Genomic DNA, 17,157 nt, shown 5'->3' with positions numbered 1-17,157 from the left:
GAAGCCCACGCACCTAGAGCCCATGCTCCGCAACAAGAGAAGCCACCTCAGTGAGAAGCCTGCTCACAGCAACGAAGAGTAGCCCCTGCTTGCCGCAACTAGAGAATGCCCGTGTGCAGCAACGAAGACCCAACACAGCCAAAAATAAATAAATCAAATAAATAAATAAATATATTTAAAAAAAAAAAGAATACGGCCAACAGATCCTATTCCTAACATCTGCTAGTGAAATACTGATACAAAACATTTTGTTTTCATAAATAGAGTTATTGGGTTCAAGTTAGAAAAATAAAACTGAATTTGAAGACTTAGGCTGGAAAACAGTAGAAATCTTATATATTTTTTTTAAGATTTAGAGCTTTCTGTTTAAATAAGTTCAACGTAAGTGACTACACTTTAAAAAATATTTTTACTTAATTAAAGGCAAACCTTGAAGTAAATGGAATCAGAGGAAGCAAGACAGCTAGGAGAAGATGCTTAAAATCATTGAAGGAAATATTCAGCCTACCAAGAAATGCTATCTATTCATTAATTTAATAGTACTAAGCCCCGTTATAATTGTTTTGCCTTCATAGCTTTTGCAATTCAACCAATCCTTTCTTTTTCCTTGTCTGAGACACATTTTTTTTCTATTCAAATATATACATACAAAAGTTATGAGGGAATTAATAAAATTCCTGAAGTTAACAGCTGTTATTTTCCATAGAACTTTAAAAGTGATTATTGAAAATTAAAGAAATAATTCTCAAAGGAAGTTTTAGCAAGTAGAAAACTGGAACTGAGAAAAGGGAAGAGGGACTTCCCTGGTGGCACAGTGGTTAAGAGTCTGCCTGCCAATGCAGGGGACACGGGTTCGATCCCTGGTCCAGGAAGATCCCACATGCCACGGAGCAACTAAGCCCGTGCGCCACAACTACTGAGCCTGCGTGCCACAGCTACTGAAGCCTGCATGCCTAGAACCAGTGCTCTGCAACTGCAACAAGAGAAGACACTGCAGTGAGAAGCCTGTGCACCGCAACAAAGAGTAGACCCCACTCGCCACAACTAGAGAAAGCCCGCACGCAGCAACAAAGACCCAACGCAGCCAAAATTAATTAATTATTAATTTTTTTAAAAAAAGGAAAAGGGAAAGATGATTCAATCTGGTCCTAAATCTTCCAGTCTCAGATTGGACTAATGTTTGCCTCAAATGAAAGAAGGCCCAAGACTCCTAAAGAAAATAAGCATTCTCAGTAGGCAATGTGGTGTTTGAAAAGTTCAAAGACATGATGTGAAGGGAACAAAGATTATCTTTTCCTATTTTGCCAACATTGTCCTCTCAACCGGTTTCTAGGGAATATGAATCTTCATTGTTTTGTCTAAAAAGTATACTAAAATAGTTCAAAAGTCATGAGAAATGCCAGTCATAATTGGAACTTCTCTGAGCACACTAATTTACACATTTCTAAAGGAGAAAAGAGACTCTTTCAAAGTGTACTTCGAGAGTTTCACAGAATAGTGGTTTAGAATCAGAATCACAGGAAAAACATTCAGCGATCATGTCATTTAAACGTGGGTGTAATGCACAAGGACCCATGAGACCCTAACTTTTCTCCAGCTCACTTAAGAGGATTCTGGCTTGGCCAGCTTAGTCTCTTCCCTTCCTCTGCTCTCTGAAAATCCAAACCCTCCTTTTGGACTCTACAAAATAAAATTGAGGCAGGAGAGGAGAAGCTGGAAAAGAAAGGCATGAGGGGCTGGTGGGGGGAGCAGTTCAGAGGACTATGGGACATATTCTAGTATGTGACAAAAGTACATGGAAAAGGGAAAATAGAGTATTTTAAAAGACTTCTTGGACCCCTTCATGGTTTTTGAAATATGCAAGCAAAAGAGTTATTTTGAAATTACTCTTTGGTGGCTCCAATACCTCTCTAAGACTGAGCCAAGTGGGTTACTGCTTTATACAAATATATTTACAAGGGCAGTAAAAAGGATCAGTTCAGGCCTACATTCTTCACATAGATTGGCCAATTTCCTTAGTGAAGATGTTTGCAATCTAGAGATATGTAGAACCTGAATATTTAAACAATGTTGAACAGTTGAGCTAGACATTTGAGGTTTATAGTTTTCTGAGATTTTTAATTTCACAATTAGATTTGCTGTCCAGGCTTCCAAGAGAAGAGAGAAAGGAAAAAAGAAAAAATTATCCAGAATAGCATGTATTCTTCAGGAGTGATAGAATCCGGCACAGTGGAAGATTCATTTACATGTCAAGGTACTTATAGATAAATGATTGAAAGATAAGATGCCATGTCATATGAAGGATTTTTCTCTCCTTCACAAAAGTGTAATAAATTATTTCATAGTTAAGAAATTCTGATCTTATAGGAACTTTCCAAATCCTTGAACTCATGGTTCCTTGCCCTCCTTATTATCCTTGTCTATTCCTGGGTTGTCAAACCAGCCTAGCTGTAAGTCTAGAGCAGTGGTTCTCAACCAGGTAGGACTTGCCCATCCTACACTCAGGGGACATTTGGCAATATCTAGGAACATTTTTGGTTGTCATGACTTGGGGTAGGGGGCTAGGGATGCTACTGGCATCTGGTGGGTAGAAGCATGTGATACTGCAAAGCATCCTACAATGCACAGGACAGCCTCCCACAACAAAGAATGATCTAGTCTCAAAGCTCAATAGTGTCAACATTGAGAAAGCTTTATCTAGAGCTTTCCTCTGAGATTACCTTAGTGTCCTACTTCTCCAGTCACAGTCTCTTAGCTTCCACCTTCCTGTTATTCTTCTGAGCCAGTCCTTGCCTTGCTTATTACCACCAATTTCTCAACCTATGCCGTCTTCATTAGACCAGTGGACTTTTCCACCAGGCACCTTTGTTAATCTGCAGTCCTTCCTCATAGTTCAGCTTGGGAGGAACGTGATGTGAGGCCCAGTATAGAACAGTAATAAACAATGTGGGCTTTGGGTATAATTTAGGTAAGTTAAAATCCCAGATCCACCACTTACGACTAATATAACCTTGGCCAAGTTTCTTAGCCTCTCAGTGCGTCAGTTTCCCCACCTGAAAAAAATGTGGATTTCATCAGGTGGGGAAACTGATAATATCGCCACCATCAGTCATCAACATCATCATCATCATATCAGATCCCATTAGGGATTTCAGTCTTATAGATCAGTGATTTTTCCAGGATTGGAAAATCATGGAACTGTTTAGGGGGATAACAAAGGTGTTCTGCTTGCATTTTTTATCAGACCTTTATTACACAAAGTTCATAATCATTATATATTATGTATATACTATGCACATATATACTATGTATATATCATGTACATACCATGTATGTACTATGTACATTTCATAGTAAATACGTTGAATGACTCATTTCTATATGATATAGGTATAGTCAGGGATAAGTTCATAAAGCAATTTATGTCCTTACCTAAAGCACTAAAAATAATTAGCTTTTATTTGCAGGGGGCAATACCTGTGACAGTACTAGATCGCACATTAGGCTGAATTAAGGACATAAACTCTTGTTTAACAGTTGAGCTTGTGAGAGTGTGTTGTCTGAGGGGGCAGCAGGGGGGAGGGGCGCAAATAGATGCATGAGTTCTGCTTTGGGAAATGCTTAAAGGGCAAAACCACAATATAGAAAATGGAAAAAACGTACAGTTTGCCTGAGCTTTTCCTATTTTGATACTTGAAAACTTATGTGTTATGAATTGTGTGAAACTGTCACCAAACTTCAGGCTAGTTTTCTTTAATATGGCATCCCATTCAAACATGTGAAAATGGCCTTTTGCACTATTTTAATTATCCTGTCTGTTTTAATCTTTCAGATCATAAGGCCTATGGATTCTCTGCCTCAAAAGATCATCAAGTAGTCACAGCAATAGAGTATCAAGGTAGAGTACCTTACTGATTTTCACGGTCCGTATTGTTGAAATAACTCACAGAGATGACACACACGTTAGTGCCTTTCTGTTTGTCAGGAACCTCTGTCTCACTTCACGCTAACTCCCCTGCTGAAATGCTGCTCCCTGCTGCTTCCCCCTTGAGAACCCTTTCTCCACCTCCTCAGTAGAAATTTTGGACATTCCGCGAGAGACCTGATGTACAAAGAATGTCTCATTACATAAAGTATTTGCAACAAATCAAATCTAATTCGTAAAACTGGGAGAAGGAGATCTTGCAAAGTTTCTAGTCAGCTAAATTTGGTAAATGGGAATTAACACTGCAAACCCCACTCTATGTATTTAAGAGAACGTTAATATAGCCTACTGTTGGGGTATCATTTTGCTATTTATTTTAGCCTCTTAAAATATTTATAAGGGAGGAGTTGGTATTTAACAGGTGTAAAGTTTCAGTTTTGCAAGATGAAAAAGTTCTGGAGATTGCTTGCACAACAATGTGAATGTATTTAACACTACTGAACTGTACAGTAAAAATCATTAAGAAGGTAAATTTTAAGTTATGTATATTTTATCACAATTAAAAGTTTTTTAAGGATCTAATAACCAAAAAGAATTATAAGCCTTTATAGATTTACTTCAAATGTTGACTATCTACTACTTCTCTGAAGGGTTTTTACCTAGAACACATTAATAATACTGGGCAACCTGAAAAATTACTGTTTCTTAAATGTGATGCTTCTTTAGACCATAAACATTTAAGAAACTGATTTCAAATGTCTGATCCCTTTTCTTTAGGCATGTCTTAGTTTCCTGCAGTTGGAGAGAGATAGGTTTGGAGTAAAGAGAAAAAGATTTAAAAAGGGGGCCTGATGTGAGAAGAATTAAATGATCTAGTATTTAACCAGTCATGCCTGGCATAGAGTAAGTTATATGTGCTTGTTAAATAATAATATGCTATAATAAGAATCAGTGAATCAGTCATTCACTTAAATAATTATTTAGGTTATTCAGGTTCTTTGAAGTCCTAATATTTTACATGATTAAGCTAATAAAACACTCTTTATCATGACATAGCTTTAAATGGGGAGAGGTGGGAAAAAGAAATTAATGATTGGTAGTAATTTGGGACTATGGAGTACTTATAGGGAAGACAAACACGGCTGGGTGAGATGCCAAAAAGGAGACTGGAAAAGCCAATGAGTGAGCACAGTGAGAGGACAAGATGGAGCAGGATATCCATGTGGGACAAAGGAAACAAAGTTAATTTCTCTCACTTTTTACTTTTCTGGAGGATCTTACTGTTGGGTCCAGCTGGATACCGTGGATATTCATCCCTGCCTCCCCAGGCCCTACGCCATGATATCTGAATTAGGATGCCAAGAGTATATTCTTTAGTCTTACATTACTTTAAAAAAATGTATTAAGGCGAAATTCACATAACATAAAATTCACGATGTTAAAGTGAACAATTAAGTGTCATTTATTATATCCACAGTGTTGTGTGACCACCACCTCTATCTAGTTTCAAAGCATTTCCAACACTCTAAACTAAAACCCTGTACCATTTTTATATCACTTTAAAATGTGTGTTTTATTTTTAAAATAAATCCTTCTACAGATAGGAAATAGAAAATCCTTCTATGTTTATTGCAATCAAATGTTAGTCTTATTTACTCCCAAGTAAGTATTTTCTATTTTTTTAATCTCGCCTCTGCTCCTTTTAATTAAAAATTACATTTTGATTCTATTTTATATGTGCTCCAATCATTCCAACTTGGCTTTCCATAAAGCAAAAATAAATTTCTATCTATCTTCTTCAACATTTCACTTTTAGGATATTTTATGCAGTAACTTAATTTTACTTAAAGTCTAAAATATTTTTTTTGTTTTTACTTTTTTAAACTGAAGTATAGTTGATTTACAGTGTTGTATTAATTTCTGCTGCACAGCAAAGTGACTTGGTTGGTTATGCATATGTACATTATACATTCTTTTTTATATTCTTTTCCATTACAGTTTATCCCAGGACATTGAATATAGTTCCCTGTGCTATACCTTGTTGTAGGACCTTGTTGTCCATCCATTCTATATGTAATAATTTGTATCTACTAACCCTAATCTCGCAGTCTATCCTCCCCCACCTTCCCTCCCCCTTGGCAACCACAAGTCTGTTCTCTATGTCTGTGAGTCTGTTTCTGTTTTTTAGATAGGTTCATTTGTGTCATATTTTAGATTCCACATATAAGTGATATCATATGGTATTTGTCTTTCTCTTTCTGACTTACTTCACTTAGTATGATAATCTCTGGCGGCATCCGTGTTGCTGCAAATGGCTTTTTCTTTTTTTTAATTTATTTTATTTTTGGCTGTATTGGGTCTTTGTTGCTGCTCGCAGGCTTTTCTCTGGTTGCAGCGAGCGGGGGCTACTCTTCGTTGCAGTGCGTGGGCTTCTCATTGCAGTGGCTTCTCTTGTTTCAGAGCACGTGGGCTTCAGTAGTTGAGGCACTTGGGTTCAGTAGTTGTGGCTCACGGGCTCCAGAGTGCAGGCTCAGTAGTTGTGGCACATAGGCTTAGTTGCTCTGCAGCATGTGGCATCTTCCCAGACCAGGGCTTGAACCCATGTCCCCTGCATTGGCGGGCAGATTCTTAACCAATGCGCTACCAGGGAAGCCCCCTGTAAATGGCTTTTTTTTTTTTTCCATGGCTGAGTAGTTAGTATTCCACTGTATATATGTACCACCTCTTCTTTATCCATTCATCTGTCAATGGACATTTAGGTTGTTTCCTTGTCTTGGCTATTGTGAATAGTGCTGCTATGAGCATAGGGGTGCATGTATCTTTTTAAATTATAGTTTTGTCGGGATATATGCCCAGGAATGGGATTGCTGGATCATATGGTAATTCTATTTTTAGTTTTCTGAGGGACCTCCATACTGCTTTCTGTAATGGCTGCACGAGCTTACATTCCCACCAGCAGTGCAAGAGGGTTCCCTTTTCTCCACACCCTCTCCAGCATTTGTTATTTGTAGACATTTTAATGATGGTCATTCTGACCAGTGTGAGGTGATACCTCATTGTAGTTCTGATTTGCATTTCTCTAATGATTAACAATATTGAGCATCTTTCATGTGCCTCTTGGCCATCTGTGTGTCTTCTTTGGAGAAGTGTGTATTTAGGTCTTCTGCCTATTTTTTGATTGGGTTGTTTGTTTTTTTGTTGTTGAGTTGTACTAAAATATTTTATGATTTGTGTATATGTGTGTTCCCCCCAATTCATTCAGTTTTTTGTCTCTTGTCTCTATGATTTCAAACAATTATGAATTAATTAATTCCTTCTTTTCATTACTGCTTTTCTGTATCACCTCCCATAGTGATGCCAAAAGCAGAATGAGAGTAAAGCGAGCGCTGCTCTGCCAGGCTTGTAAGTTACATGAGCAGCCTTATGCAGAGAGCACAACCCTGAGAGAAATAAATCAGAATTTAATAGCATGCTTTTCTCCACAGAAGTAATAATTTATGGTAATTCTCCAGAACTACTTTGGTAGTATACATTCTCTCCTTGCATTATGTAAGATTTTGATGATTTTTAACTTGAGCACAGAGAATGAAATCAAACAAGAGTCAACAATACAGAATCTTAGAAAAATTAAAATTCACAGTGATTCTAGCTGTGTGATTCCTTAAAGTGATTATTTTGCTACATGTTGAACAAATGCTTTTTCCAAACAAAGAATTATCTTTTCTCAATCCAAACTGGAACAGATATTTTTGGCAATGTAATAATCATCTTAATAGAAAAACTTGGCGCATTTTTCTGTTCTAATATGCCTTGCTTTGAGAAAGTATGATTTATGTCTATACTATTTTCTTTACTGTCTCAAACACAGGAAACACTTTAGCTCAAATCTGAGTAATTTGGGGGTAGATTTATGATGGTATTAAGTATGGATTTCTACCATGCCAAGGCAAGCTTACAACTACAAGTAAGAGAAGTGCCTCATGGGTAAAAGTAATAATGACCATTTATGGAACATGGACTATATACAGAGTACCATGTGCACCCAAGTATGTAAATATATTATCTCATTTAATCTTTACCACAACTTTGCAAGATGAGTAATGTTGTTCTTGTCATTTTACAGATGTGAACACAATCACATCTTTTTTTAAAAAAGTTAAATAATTTGCTCAATATCACACGTCTGGTTTATGGCAGAGGTCTAACTTCAAAGCCTGTGCCTTAAACTACCATATTATGGCATAATAATGCCGAGGGCTAGACACGGAAAATTATGCTGGCCATGAATGTTGAATTTGGGCTGAAAAGAGAGAGGAGAGTCCATGGTAGTTAGCTTCTCAGTTCACTTGGTTCTCTATCCTCAGATGTTGGCCCCATGGTTCAGTAGATTTACTGTTTCTCACAGTTTTTGAGGTCAGGGTGTTCCCCTGCTTGGAACACTCCCAAAGAACCACAAGGCGAAATTCAGATTCCAGGAAATTCAAAAATTCAAATTCCCTCTTTTAAGTCTTTGGTTAATTATCACCTTCTAAATGAGGTGAACTCTGACTACTCTATTCTTTTAAAACTGCACCCCCATTCCCCAGATTCCCAAACTTCCTGTACTCTGATCTACTCTTATTTTCATAGCACTCATGACCTCTTAACGTACTATATAATTCACTTTGTGATGTTTCTTGTGTGTCTGACCCCCTGCAAATTGTAAGATCCCAAAGGGGAGGGATCTTTGTTTTGCTCACTGCTATAGCTCAAGAACAATGCCAGACACACAGTAAATACTCAATATATTTTGGACAAATTGCATAGACCATTTCTCCACATTTTATATGGTCAATGAGATTGAGGCTGGAGTGGAGTCACTTCACTTAAGAAAACCATTGGTTACATTTTTAACATAATTTCTGCAGAGGTTTTCCATAGAGTAATGAGTATAGAAATCAGGAAGAATTCACCAAAAGGAGTGTGTGTGTGTGTGTGTGTGTCCAGTTAAATACGTGAAACAATTTGATTATTTGAGTGTAAATTTATTCCTAAGACCTAGGAGTGTGAGCTAAAAATGAGTGTGGGTGTGTGTTTAATTGCTGGAAACTCAACAAAATACGGGAAGGAAACCTATCTAGAGCTCAAGACTCCGGAAGGCCACCACCCATTCTCCTTAATCAACAGAACAGAGCCATGTTTCCTCAGACAAGTCCCTCGGCACACATTTGTCTGTGTAGCATAATTGTAAACATGCCTGTAAAATGATGTCTGTTTGTAACATAAAACTTTTTAAAACTAGGCATCCAAAAAAAAAAAAAAAAAAACCTAGGTATCCTTAAAAACAAATTTTGGATTATTTTTCCTTGTCTTTCTTTTCTCTATCCTACTTCCTATCTTCCATTACCTGTTATTCTATTTCTATATTTTTAGCAATGTGTGTGAAACTAAAAAAAAATTAGAAACTACATTTTAACAGAAAAATCATAATTCTGTCACACAGAAATCATCACTGGGTTAATATTTTCATACATATTCATACAGGCTTTTTGTCCATATCTATGTGTATACTTTTAATAAAACCTGGGATAAATATTATAAGTATTGCTTTCTAATCTACCATGTCATGTAATATCCTGAATTATTTTTTTTTAACGGCATTAAGTCTGCTTAACATCAAAATCAGAGGTATGAGAAGGATTTTAACATAGTTTCTCTTCTAGTCAAAGATACTGTGTTTTTTAGGTCAAACTGTATGCATTGTGGAGGAAAAAAAGTTTCAGAAATATGAAGTTGAGGGAACTCTGCCCAGTACTCTGTAATAACCTATATGGGAAAAGAATCTGAAAAATAATCGATATATGTACATGTATACCTGAATCACTTTGCAGTACACCTGAAACTAACACAACATTGTAAATCAACTATATTCCAATATAAAATAAAAACTTAAAAAAAATATGAAGTTGACACTCCAGAGAGCTGGCTGAAACATACTTTAAAAATAGTTAGAACTAGGGCTTCCCTGGTGGCCCAGTGGTTGAGAGTCCGCCTGCCGATGCAGGGAACACGGGTTCGTGCCCCAGTCCGGGAAGATCCCACATGCTGCAGAGCAGCTGGGCCCGTGAGCCATGGCCACTGAGCCTGCGCATCCAGAGCCTGTGCTCCGCAACGGGAGAGGCCACAACAGAGAGAGGCCCGCGTACCGCAAAAAAAAAAAAAAAAAAATAGTTAGAACTAGAGATTTCCATTTGGCAACTTGAAGTAGTTGGCAGGCAAGCCCTGGGTTTTTCTTCCGTCCGTCATCTTGTTTGGACAGTTAAAGGAGGGGGCTCCTTGGGTAGTTCCAGGAATTCTTTAATGACATAAGTGCAGTAAATTGCCCGTGGTAAAGTAACCTTAGTGAGCTACATTGAGGCGGTTAAACCTGATGCCAAGATGAAATCTTTGAATAATTTTTCTGGATTGAGGTGAGGGGTGGGAGTCAATGATTTATTAGGAGACCGTATTGGGTGTGTATTAATGTATTTTCAGAGAAGGTTATCAAAAAAGGGATCTGAGTGAGGATGTAGCGTGTTGAGGGACCATTTGGGGTTCCATAGCATGGCCTGGGCTGGGCTAAGTGCCTTTCTTAGGCAGTAGGGTGAACCATCCACTATTTACCTCCATCCTGGCACTCATCACCTTGGACTGAAATTACACTGTCTTACTTGTCTCTTCTACCAGACTGTAAACTCCTTGAAGACTGAGATGGGGAAGAAAAAGATAAATAATTAATCATAGCTGCCATTTTTAAAGACTTACTATGTCCAGGCATGTGTGCTTTGCATATATTATTGTATATGAAGACTCAACAACTCTATGAGATACTATCTTATTTTACAGATGATAACTGAAGCTCAAGAACTAGGGAAAGTAGCATAGTGTCACAAAATTATTTTGTGAAATAATCATAATGCTTAATTCATCTTTGAATTAAGCCAACCTGTTGAGGAAATTTATGAATAAATAAATGAATGAATGTATAAAATAATAATTTAAGGATGTTAAAAATTTATTAAGTAAAATATTATTTCAGAGGGACAATTTTTTAAAAAGTATTTTTATTTATGTTCCTAGAGGTTATTTTAGCCTGTAAATACCCAAAGAAGACCATTTCCTCCAGATTGGAGTGGAAGAAACTGGGGCGCAGTGTCTCCTTTGTCTACTATCAACAGGCTCTTCAAGGTAAGATGCTGGGACTCGATAAGGTGAGAGCAAGAGAGCACCAAATACCCCAGGTCCTTTAATTAACCAATGAGGGCAGGACATGGCTGATGACTGAGAATGTGTTTCTGTAAGTGTGAGATGAAACCAATAGAGACTGAGACCCAAAACACAACAACCACAAAAACAGAGGACAGGGAACAGAAGAAGTTCACCTCCATGGAGGCCCTGGACCCCTCATTTCTCACCTCACTTCTAGAGGATGTAAGATGCAATTGTTCTTGCTGGCCCAGTAGATTAAACTCTTGCGGGAAAGGATGAAAAGATGGTGTGGGGTTGGGATGGAGGGTCACTGCTCAATTGTAGTAACTTTACCCTATTTCCATATCACCATTGAGAAAGCAAGGCCATCACTGAGAAGTTTAGGGAGTTAAGACTTAGGGGAAGGTAAATACAGCTACCCTTATCCAGTGCTTTCTTTTTCACATTTTTTATTGTTATACATTTCTTTATACTCCCTATCCTTCTTGTTGAATATATAGTAAGCTTTTAATTTAAAGTATTGGTAATGATAGATAAAATGCAATGGTGTCTGTGATTTAGTTCAAAATAATCCAGTGGTTAAAGGTGCAGATGTAGTAAGACAGGCGTAGCATTGATTAAAATTACAGTTGGGTGATGGTTTGTTGAGGTTCATTTTACTATACTCTCTAATTTTGTGCATGCTTGAAATTTTCCATTATAATTATTTAAAAAGTTGGAAATATAACTTAAGTATAATAAACAGGTTATTATTTTAAAATATGTTTTACTTTAATTTTAAAGAATTAAACAAGTGAGCAAATGTTTAAAGTTCATAGAAAATTTAAAATATCCCTGTGGTTCTTACCTGTTAAGATAGGATTACGGGCAGCAGAGGCCTAATAGCACAGCTGTTTTTACTTGAATTTTCTGTAATGCTAATCTAATGTGATACAAAACACTATTTTAATTCCGTACAAATTACTGTCAAAAACTAATCCAAAGAATGTTTTTAAAGACCCCCTCACCTTCTTTTTTGTGGCAGTATCATGCAAGCCACCACACATAAAGTTACTGTTCCAGCTAGTTAAACTAGGCTCTCCAGTATCTTTTGAAGATGTGAATCTATTTATTCTAGCATACTAGAAAGGGGATGAGGCAGGAATGAGGGTTGAATTCTTTCAAATAAAATATGGGAATACGGAACTGAGTGTTCTTTTGTGAATAGTATGACGTTCTAAAAAAGAAATAGAAGTTTGAAAGAGCAGCACTCATATACAATTTTAAAATTTTTAAATTGAGTTTATTAATAGGAAAATAAATGCAGTGGTTACTGAATGAAGTGACTAGAGAAAGGTAGTATATAGAAAATTATTATATCATTATTAACATCATTGTCCTCTTTTTCTAAAAGGAGATTTTAAAGATCGAGCTGAGATGATAGATTTCAGCATACGGATCAAAAATGTTACGAGAAATGATGCCGGGAAATATCGTTGTGAAGTTAGTGCCCCATCTGAACAAGGTCAAAACCTGGAAGAGGATACACTCACTCTAGAAGTATTAGGTGATGTGCTTGTATCTGTGTGATTACTGTTCCCACCCTCATCCCCATCATCCAACCCTGGAGCAATGAGGCAACTCAGGGCCCCAGCGAGTGAAGTTATAAAGGTGGACCACCAGCACCGCTGTTCCTGCAAAATCTTGGCTATTACTCCTTCTCACCTCGTTGGCTGCTTAAATGTTAATGTTACTAACTTATTATGACAAAATCTCTTTTCAATTAAGATTCAGGTAAACCTTAATGGTCCTCCACCGTACATAGAAGCATTTTCCCTAAGAGTTTATTTTTTAACGTCTTTATCGTAGTATAATTGCTTTACAATGGTGTATTAGTTTCTGCTTTATCAAGAGTTTATTTTTCAATCATTTTTAGAATAGGTAGTAATTCTCTTACCATATAAAATAGTCTCTGGGCTTCCCTGGTGGCGCAGTGGTTGAGAGTCCGCCTGCCGATGCAGGGGAAACGGGTTCGAGCCCCGGTCCAGGAGGATACCACATGCCGCGGAGCGGCTGGGCCCGTGAGCCATGTGATCCCATCCGGCTACAAGGGGGCTGACAAATGTGGTCTAGCTGTGTGCCTGTGAGGAAAGGAAGTGGGTCTCTTGAACAAGTAGCCAGTCTCTGTGACAGGTGTCCAATAAATCCATCTTTAGCTGGCTATTAAAATCCTCATTTAGCTTGTAAATAACCAGTGCCATTTGACTTCCATCCTCCAGTGGCTCCGGCAGTTCCATCATGTGAAGTACCCAGTTCTGCACTGCGTGGAACTGTGGTGGAGTTGCGATGTCAGGACAAAGAAGGCAACCCGGCTCCTGAATACACGTGGTTTAAGGATGGCATCCGTTTGCTAGAGAATCCAAAACTTGGCTCCCCAAGTGCCAACAGCTCATACACAATGAATACAAAATCTGGAACTCTGGTAAGGTCATTTCAAGCATTGGTCTAATAACTGTCTTGCATTTGGAAAAAAAAATATTAGAACTAAAATAATGGAGAGTAGAGGGCTGATACCATTGCTCGTTAAGTAGAGAGAGGAAAGGATAGCAGGGAAGATGGCGGCACTCATACAGAGAAGTGATGGAAAAGGCTGCCACAGGAGAGGAGAAGACAAAACAGAGAACTAGGGAGTTGGACGCAAAAAGGTCTGCACCAGGGGCCTGACGCAGGCCAAGATGGAGTCATGATGATGGATCAGGCCTGGAAAGATACTAGGTGCAGTCTCGTATTTATAGTATCAGGGAAATGCATGAAGACTCCCTTGGGAAGGGGACCCTCCTACACTGTTGGTGGGAATGTAAACTGATGCAGCCACTATGGAAAACAGTATGGAGGTTCCTTAAAAAACTAAAAATAGAACTACCATATGATCCTGCAGTCCCACTCCTGGGCATATATCCAGAGAAAACTAATTTGAAAAGATACATGCACCTCAGTGTTCATAGCAGCACTGTTTACAATAACCAAGACATAGAAGCAACCAAAATGTCCATTGACAGATGAAAGGATAAAAAAGAGGTGCTGTATATATATATATACACATACATACATACACACATATATATACACACACACATATATATCACATATATTTCATTCTTTTATATTTATATATAAAAGAATGAAATAATGCCATTTGCAGCAACATGGATGGACCTAGAGATCATCATAATAAGTGAAGTACGTCAGACAGAGAAAGACAAATATCATATGACATCACTTATCTGTGGAATCTAAAATGTGATACAGGGCTTCCCTGGTGGCTCAGTGGGTAAGAATCCGCTTGCCAGTGCAGGAGACACGGGTTCGAGCCCTGGTCCAGGAAGATGCCACATGCTGCAGAGCAACTAAGCCCATGCACCGCAACTACTGAGCCTGTACTCTAGAGCCCGCAAGCCACAACTACTGAAGCCCGCGTGCCGCAACTACTGAAGCCTGCATGCCTAGAGCCAGTGCTCCACAGCAAGAGAAGCCACCACAATGAGAAACCCGCGCACCGCAACGAAGAGTAGCCCCCACTCACCGCAACCAGAGAAAGCCTGCGCGCAGCAGTGAAGACCCAATGCAGCCAAAAATTAATTAATAAATAAATATTTTTAAAAAAAGGTAAACAAGAAGGTCCTACTGTATAGTGCAGGGAACTATATTCCATATCTTGTAATCAACCATAAGGGAAAAGATTCTGAAAAAGAATAGAGATATACATGTATGTATAACAACACCAGAAAGAAACACAACGTTGTAAATCAACTATACTTTAATAAAAAAATTTTTTAAAATAGAAAACTCTCTTGGGGATGCCCTGACCTCAGTACCAGCTGTGTGAGAATAGTGACTCTTGCCAACCTATGATAGGATGTCTGTGTCATTAAACTCTTCCATGACTAGCTCGTCAACAATTGACTTTGTGACTTGAGTATCTATTACTTTAGATTTAGTCCAGATTGTCTGATCGATTGAAAAGCCTTTCTAAGGAATCCTGTTGGAAATCTGTAAATAAGATCTTTAAAGTTAATGATATTTACAAATAAAAGTATTTTTACTGTTTTTGACTCTGACTTTTTAGGGTAGAGGTGGGAGTAAAAAAAAGACAATTAAATTTGAAGCTTTTTTTTTTGATTCAAAGTAATATGTCAGTTTAAAAATGCTGCATTTCCAGCAAGGCAGAATCACTATCACAACCACTATCAAAAGAATCTTAAAGGCTTGGTAATAAAAATTTTAATAAATTTTTAGAGGAGGTATAATATTTCCTTTCATCCCTTCAATCTACAAGTGCATGATAACATTTAAAAACTAGATCCTCTGGTAAGTAATAAAGCATATTGATAAAGTGACTGAAAGATAAACATATCGGTGGATTGATGTGGCTACTCCCTAAGGAAGGGATGCTCTGGCCCTTTCAGCATCAGCAGGCTCAGTCAGCAGGTCCAAGTGATTTTACACTGAGAAATTGGGTAGAAAACCTGCGGTCACACTTGGCTATATTTACTTTTCAAATTTGTGTTTTCTCAGAGCAGGTGATGAAAAGCCCCAAGCCAAGTCTGAAAAGATATAGATTCACTTTCCTCATCTCAACCCTTGAAATATCTGTGATGTCAAAGGGGTGCACCAGGGCAGAACCAGCATGGGTTATTTTCTGAAAAATGAGCAAAACAAAGACTCCAGTGTATGGAAGACAACAGTTTCCTTTTAATCACCAGTTATAATATCCTGGAAGATCATTTTTGGTTTTAGTCTAACTTTTGTTTATACATAACCTTGGCTTTGAGTTCATGGTGAATATCTTTAAAGGAATCTGGCTCTTGGGACTGACGATTCCATAAAGTGAGAATACACAAGGGAATGCTTTCTATTGCACCATGTTGAAGGATACAGAAAGAACAGGTATATGGGTAGTGGGTAGGGAAAAGAGAGGAAAAGGCCTTAAATAGATCAAAACCCTGGCTGTTTTTAGGCACATATATTACATGAGGATACAAGACAATAAGGAAGTGCTCCTTAGAGGTTCATGGCCGCTCTTGGATGCAGTCAGCAGTGACCACTGTGGTACTGAGGGTGTGACAGGAGGATACTGAAGGAATGGGTCTGAGCACCCCTCTCACCCTCCTTAGGTCCTGGCAGGATTCTTGAAGGTGTCCAGAACACACTGAGTTCCCTCCCTCCTACTAACTACCTAACGAACTTCTCTCCTTCTATCCATCTATCTACCCATTGTTTCTTTCCTCCTTTCTACCCACCTGCCTCCCTTCCTTCTTTCTTTCCTTCCTTCCTTCCCTCTTTCCTTCCTTCCTTCCTGAAACTCTCCGAGGTGCTAAACTACTATGAAGCCTGTTACATCAAAGTCTTGCCTTTCAGTTGCTTTGGCACAGAGTAGACAGAACAAGGGTTGGTTGGACTTTATCTTTTCATAATTTTCACCAATTCTACAACTGATAGAAGTTGTAATCCTATAAATGACATTAAGACTTTCCTAGGCCCTATGCTACTTCCTGGTAGTAACTCTGGCTCTTTAGAGAAGTGTTCATTGTTTGCTGCTGCAGTGAACTCACTGTGACTCAGAAAACTGCCTTTAAGGCCAAGGAGGCCTTTATTTATAAATGGTGTTTCCTAGGACTTAGAACTACCTACAATAGTTAATACTACCATGTGCTGTAAACTTTTAAAAATGCCCACTGTCTTCCTAACTGTACTACTTTTTCAGTATCACACACTAAAAAAGACACTTCCTGTATATATTTAGGTCTTTCTCTGTCAAATTAAACAGAGGCCTAGCTAATTACTCCTTGAAGACATGGCAGATTTCTGAATTCACTGTAAAGATATAAAGTCCTAGGGACTTCCCTGTGGCACAGTGGTTGGGAATCTGCCTGCCAGTTCAGGGGTCATGGGTTTGATCCCTGGTCCGGGAAGATCCCACGTGCCGCAGAGCAACGAAGCCCGTGCACCACAACTAGTGAGCCTGC

At 38.2% G+C, this 17,157-nt stretch overlaps 1 protein-coding gene across 3 annotated transcripts in view; it reads left to right on the top strand.

Moving 5' to 3' along the window:
• Positions 1 to 17,157, top strand: part of JAM2 (junctional adhesion molecule 2) — a 64,850-nt gene that overhangs the window by 36,740 nt on the left and 10,953 nt on the right. For 2 of the 3 annotated variants that reach the window (XM_060009832.1, XM_060009833.1), the window contains exons 2-5: positions 3,833 to 3,898; positions 11,024 to 11,131; positions 12,546 to 12,698; positions 13,411 to 13,613. In XM_060009832.1, the coding sequence (XP_059865815.1) occupies positions 3,833 to 3,898; positions 11,024 to 11,131; positions 12,546 to 12,698; positions 13,411 to 13,613 (530 nt within the window). Of the gene's footprint in view, positions 1 to 2,133; positions 2,255 to 3,832; positions 3,899 to 11,023; positions 11,132 to 12,545; positions 12,699 to 13,410; positions 13,614 to 17,157 lie in introns of all 3 variants that reach the window. The other variant, XM_060009834.1, reaches the window with a different exon arrangement.

This window comes from Delphinus delphis, chromosome 4 (assembly GCF_949987515.2).
Source record: "Delphinus delphis chromosome 4, mDelDel1.2, whole genome shotgun sequence".
In the NCBI taxonomy this organism is placed as follows: Eukaryota; Metazoa; Chordata; class Mammalia; order Artiodactyla; family Delphinidae; genus Delphinus; species Delphinus delphis.
Note: the sequence above shows the minus strand (reverse complement) of the source record. Positions and strands in the feature narration are given on the sequence as shown.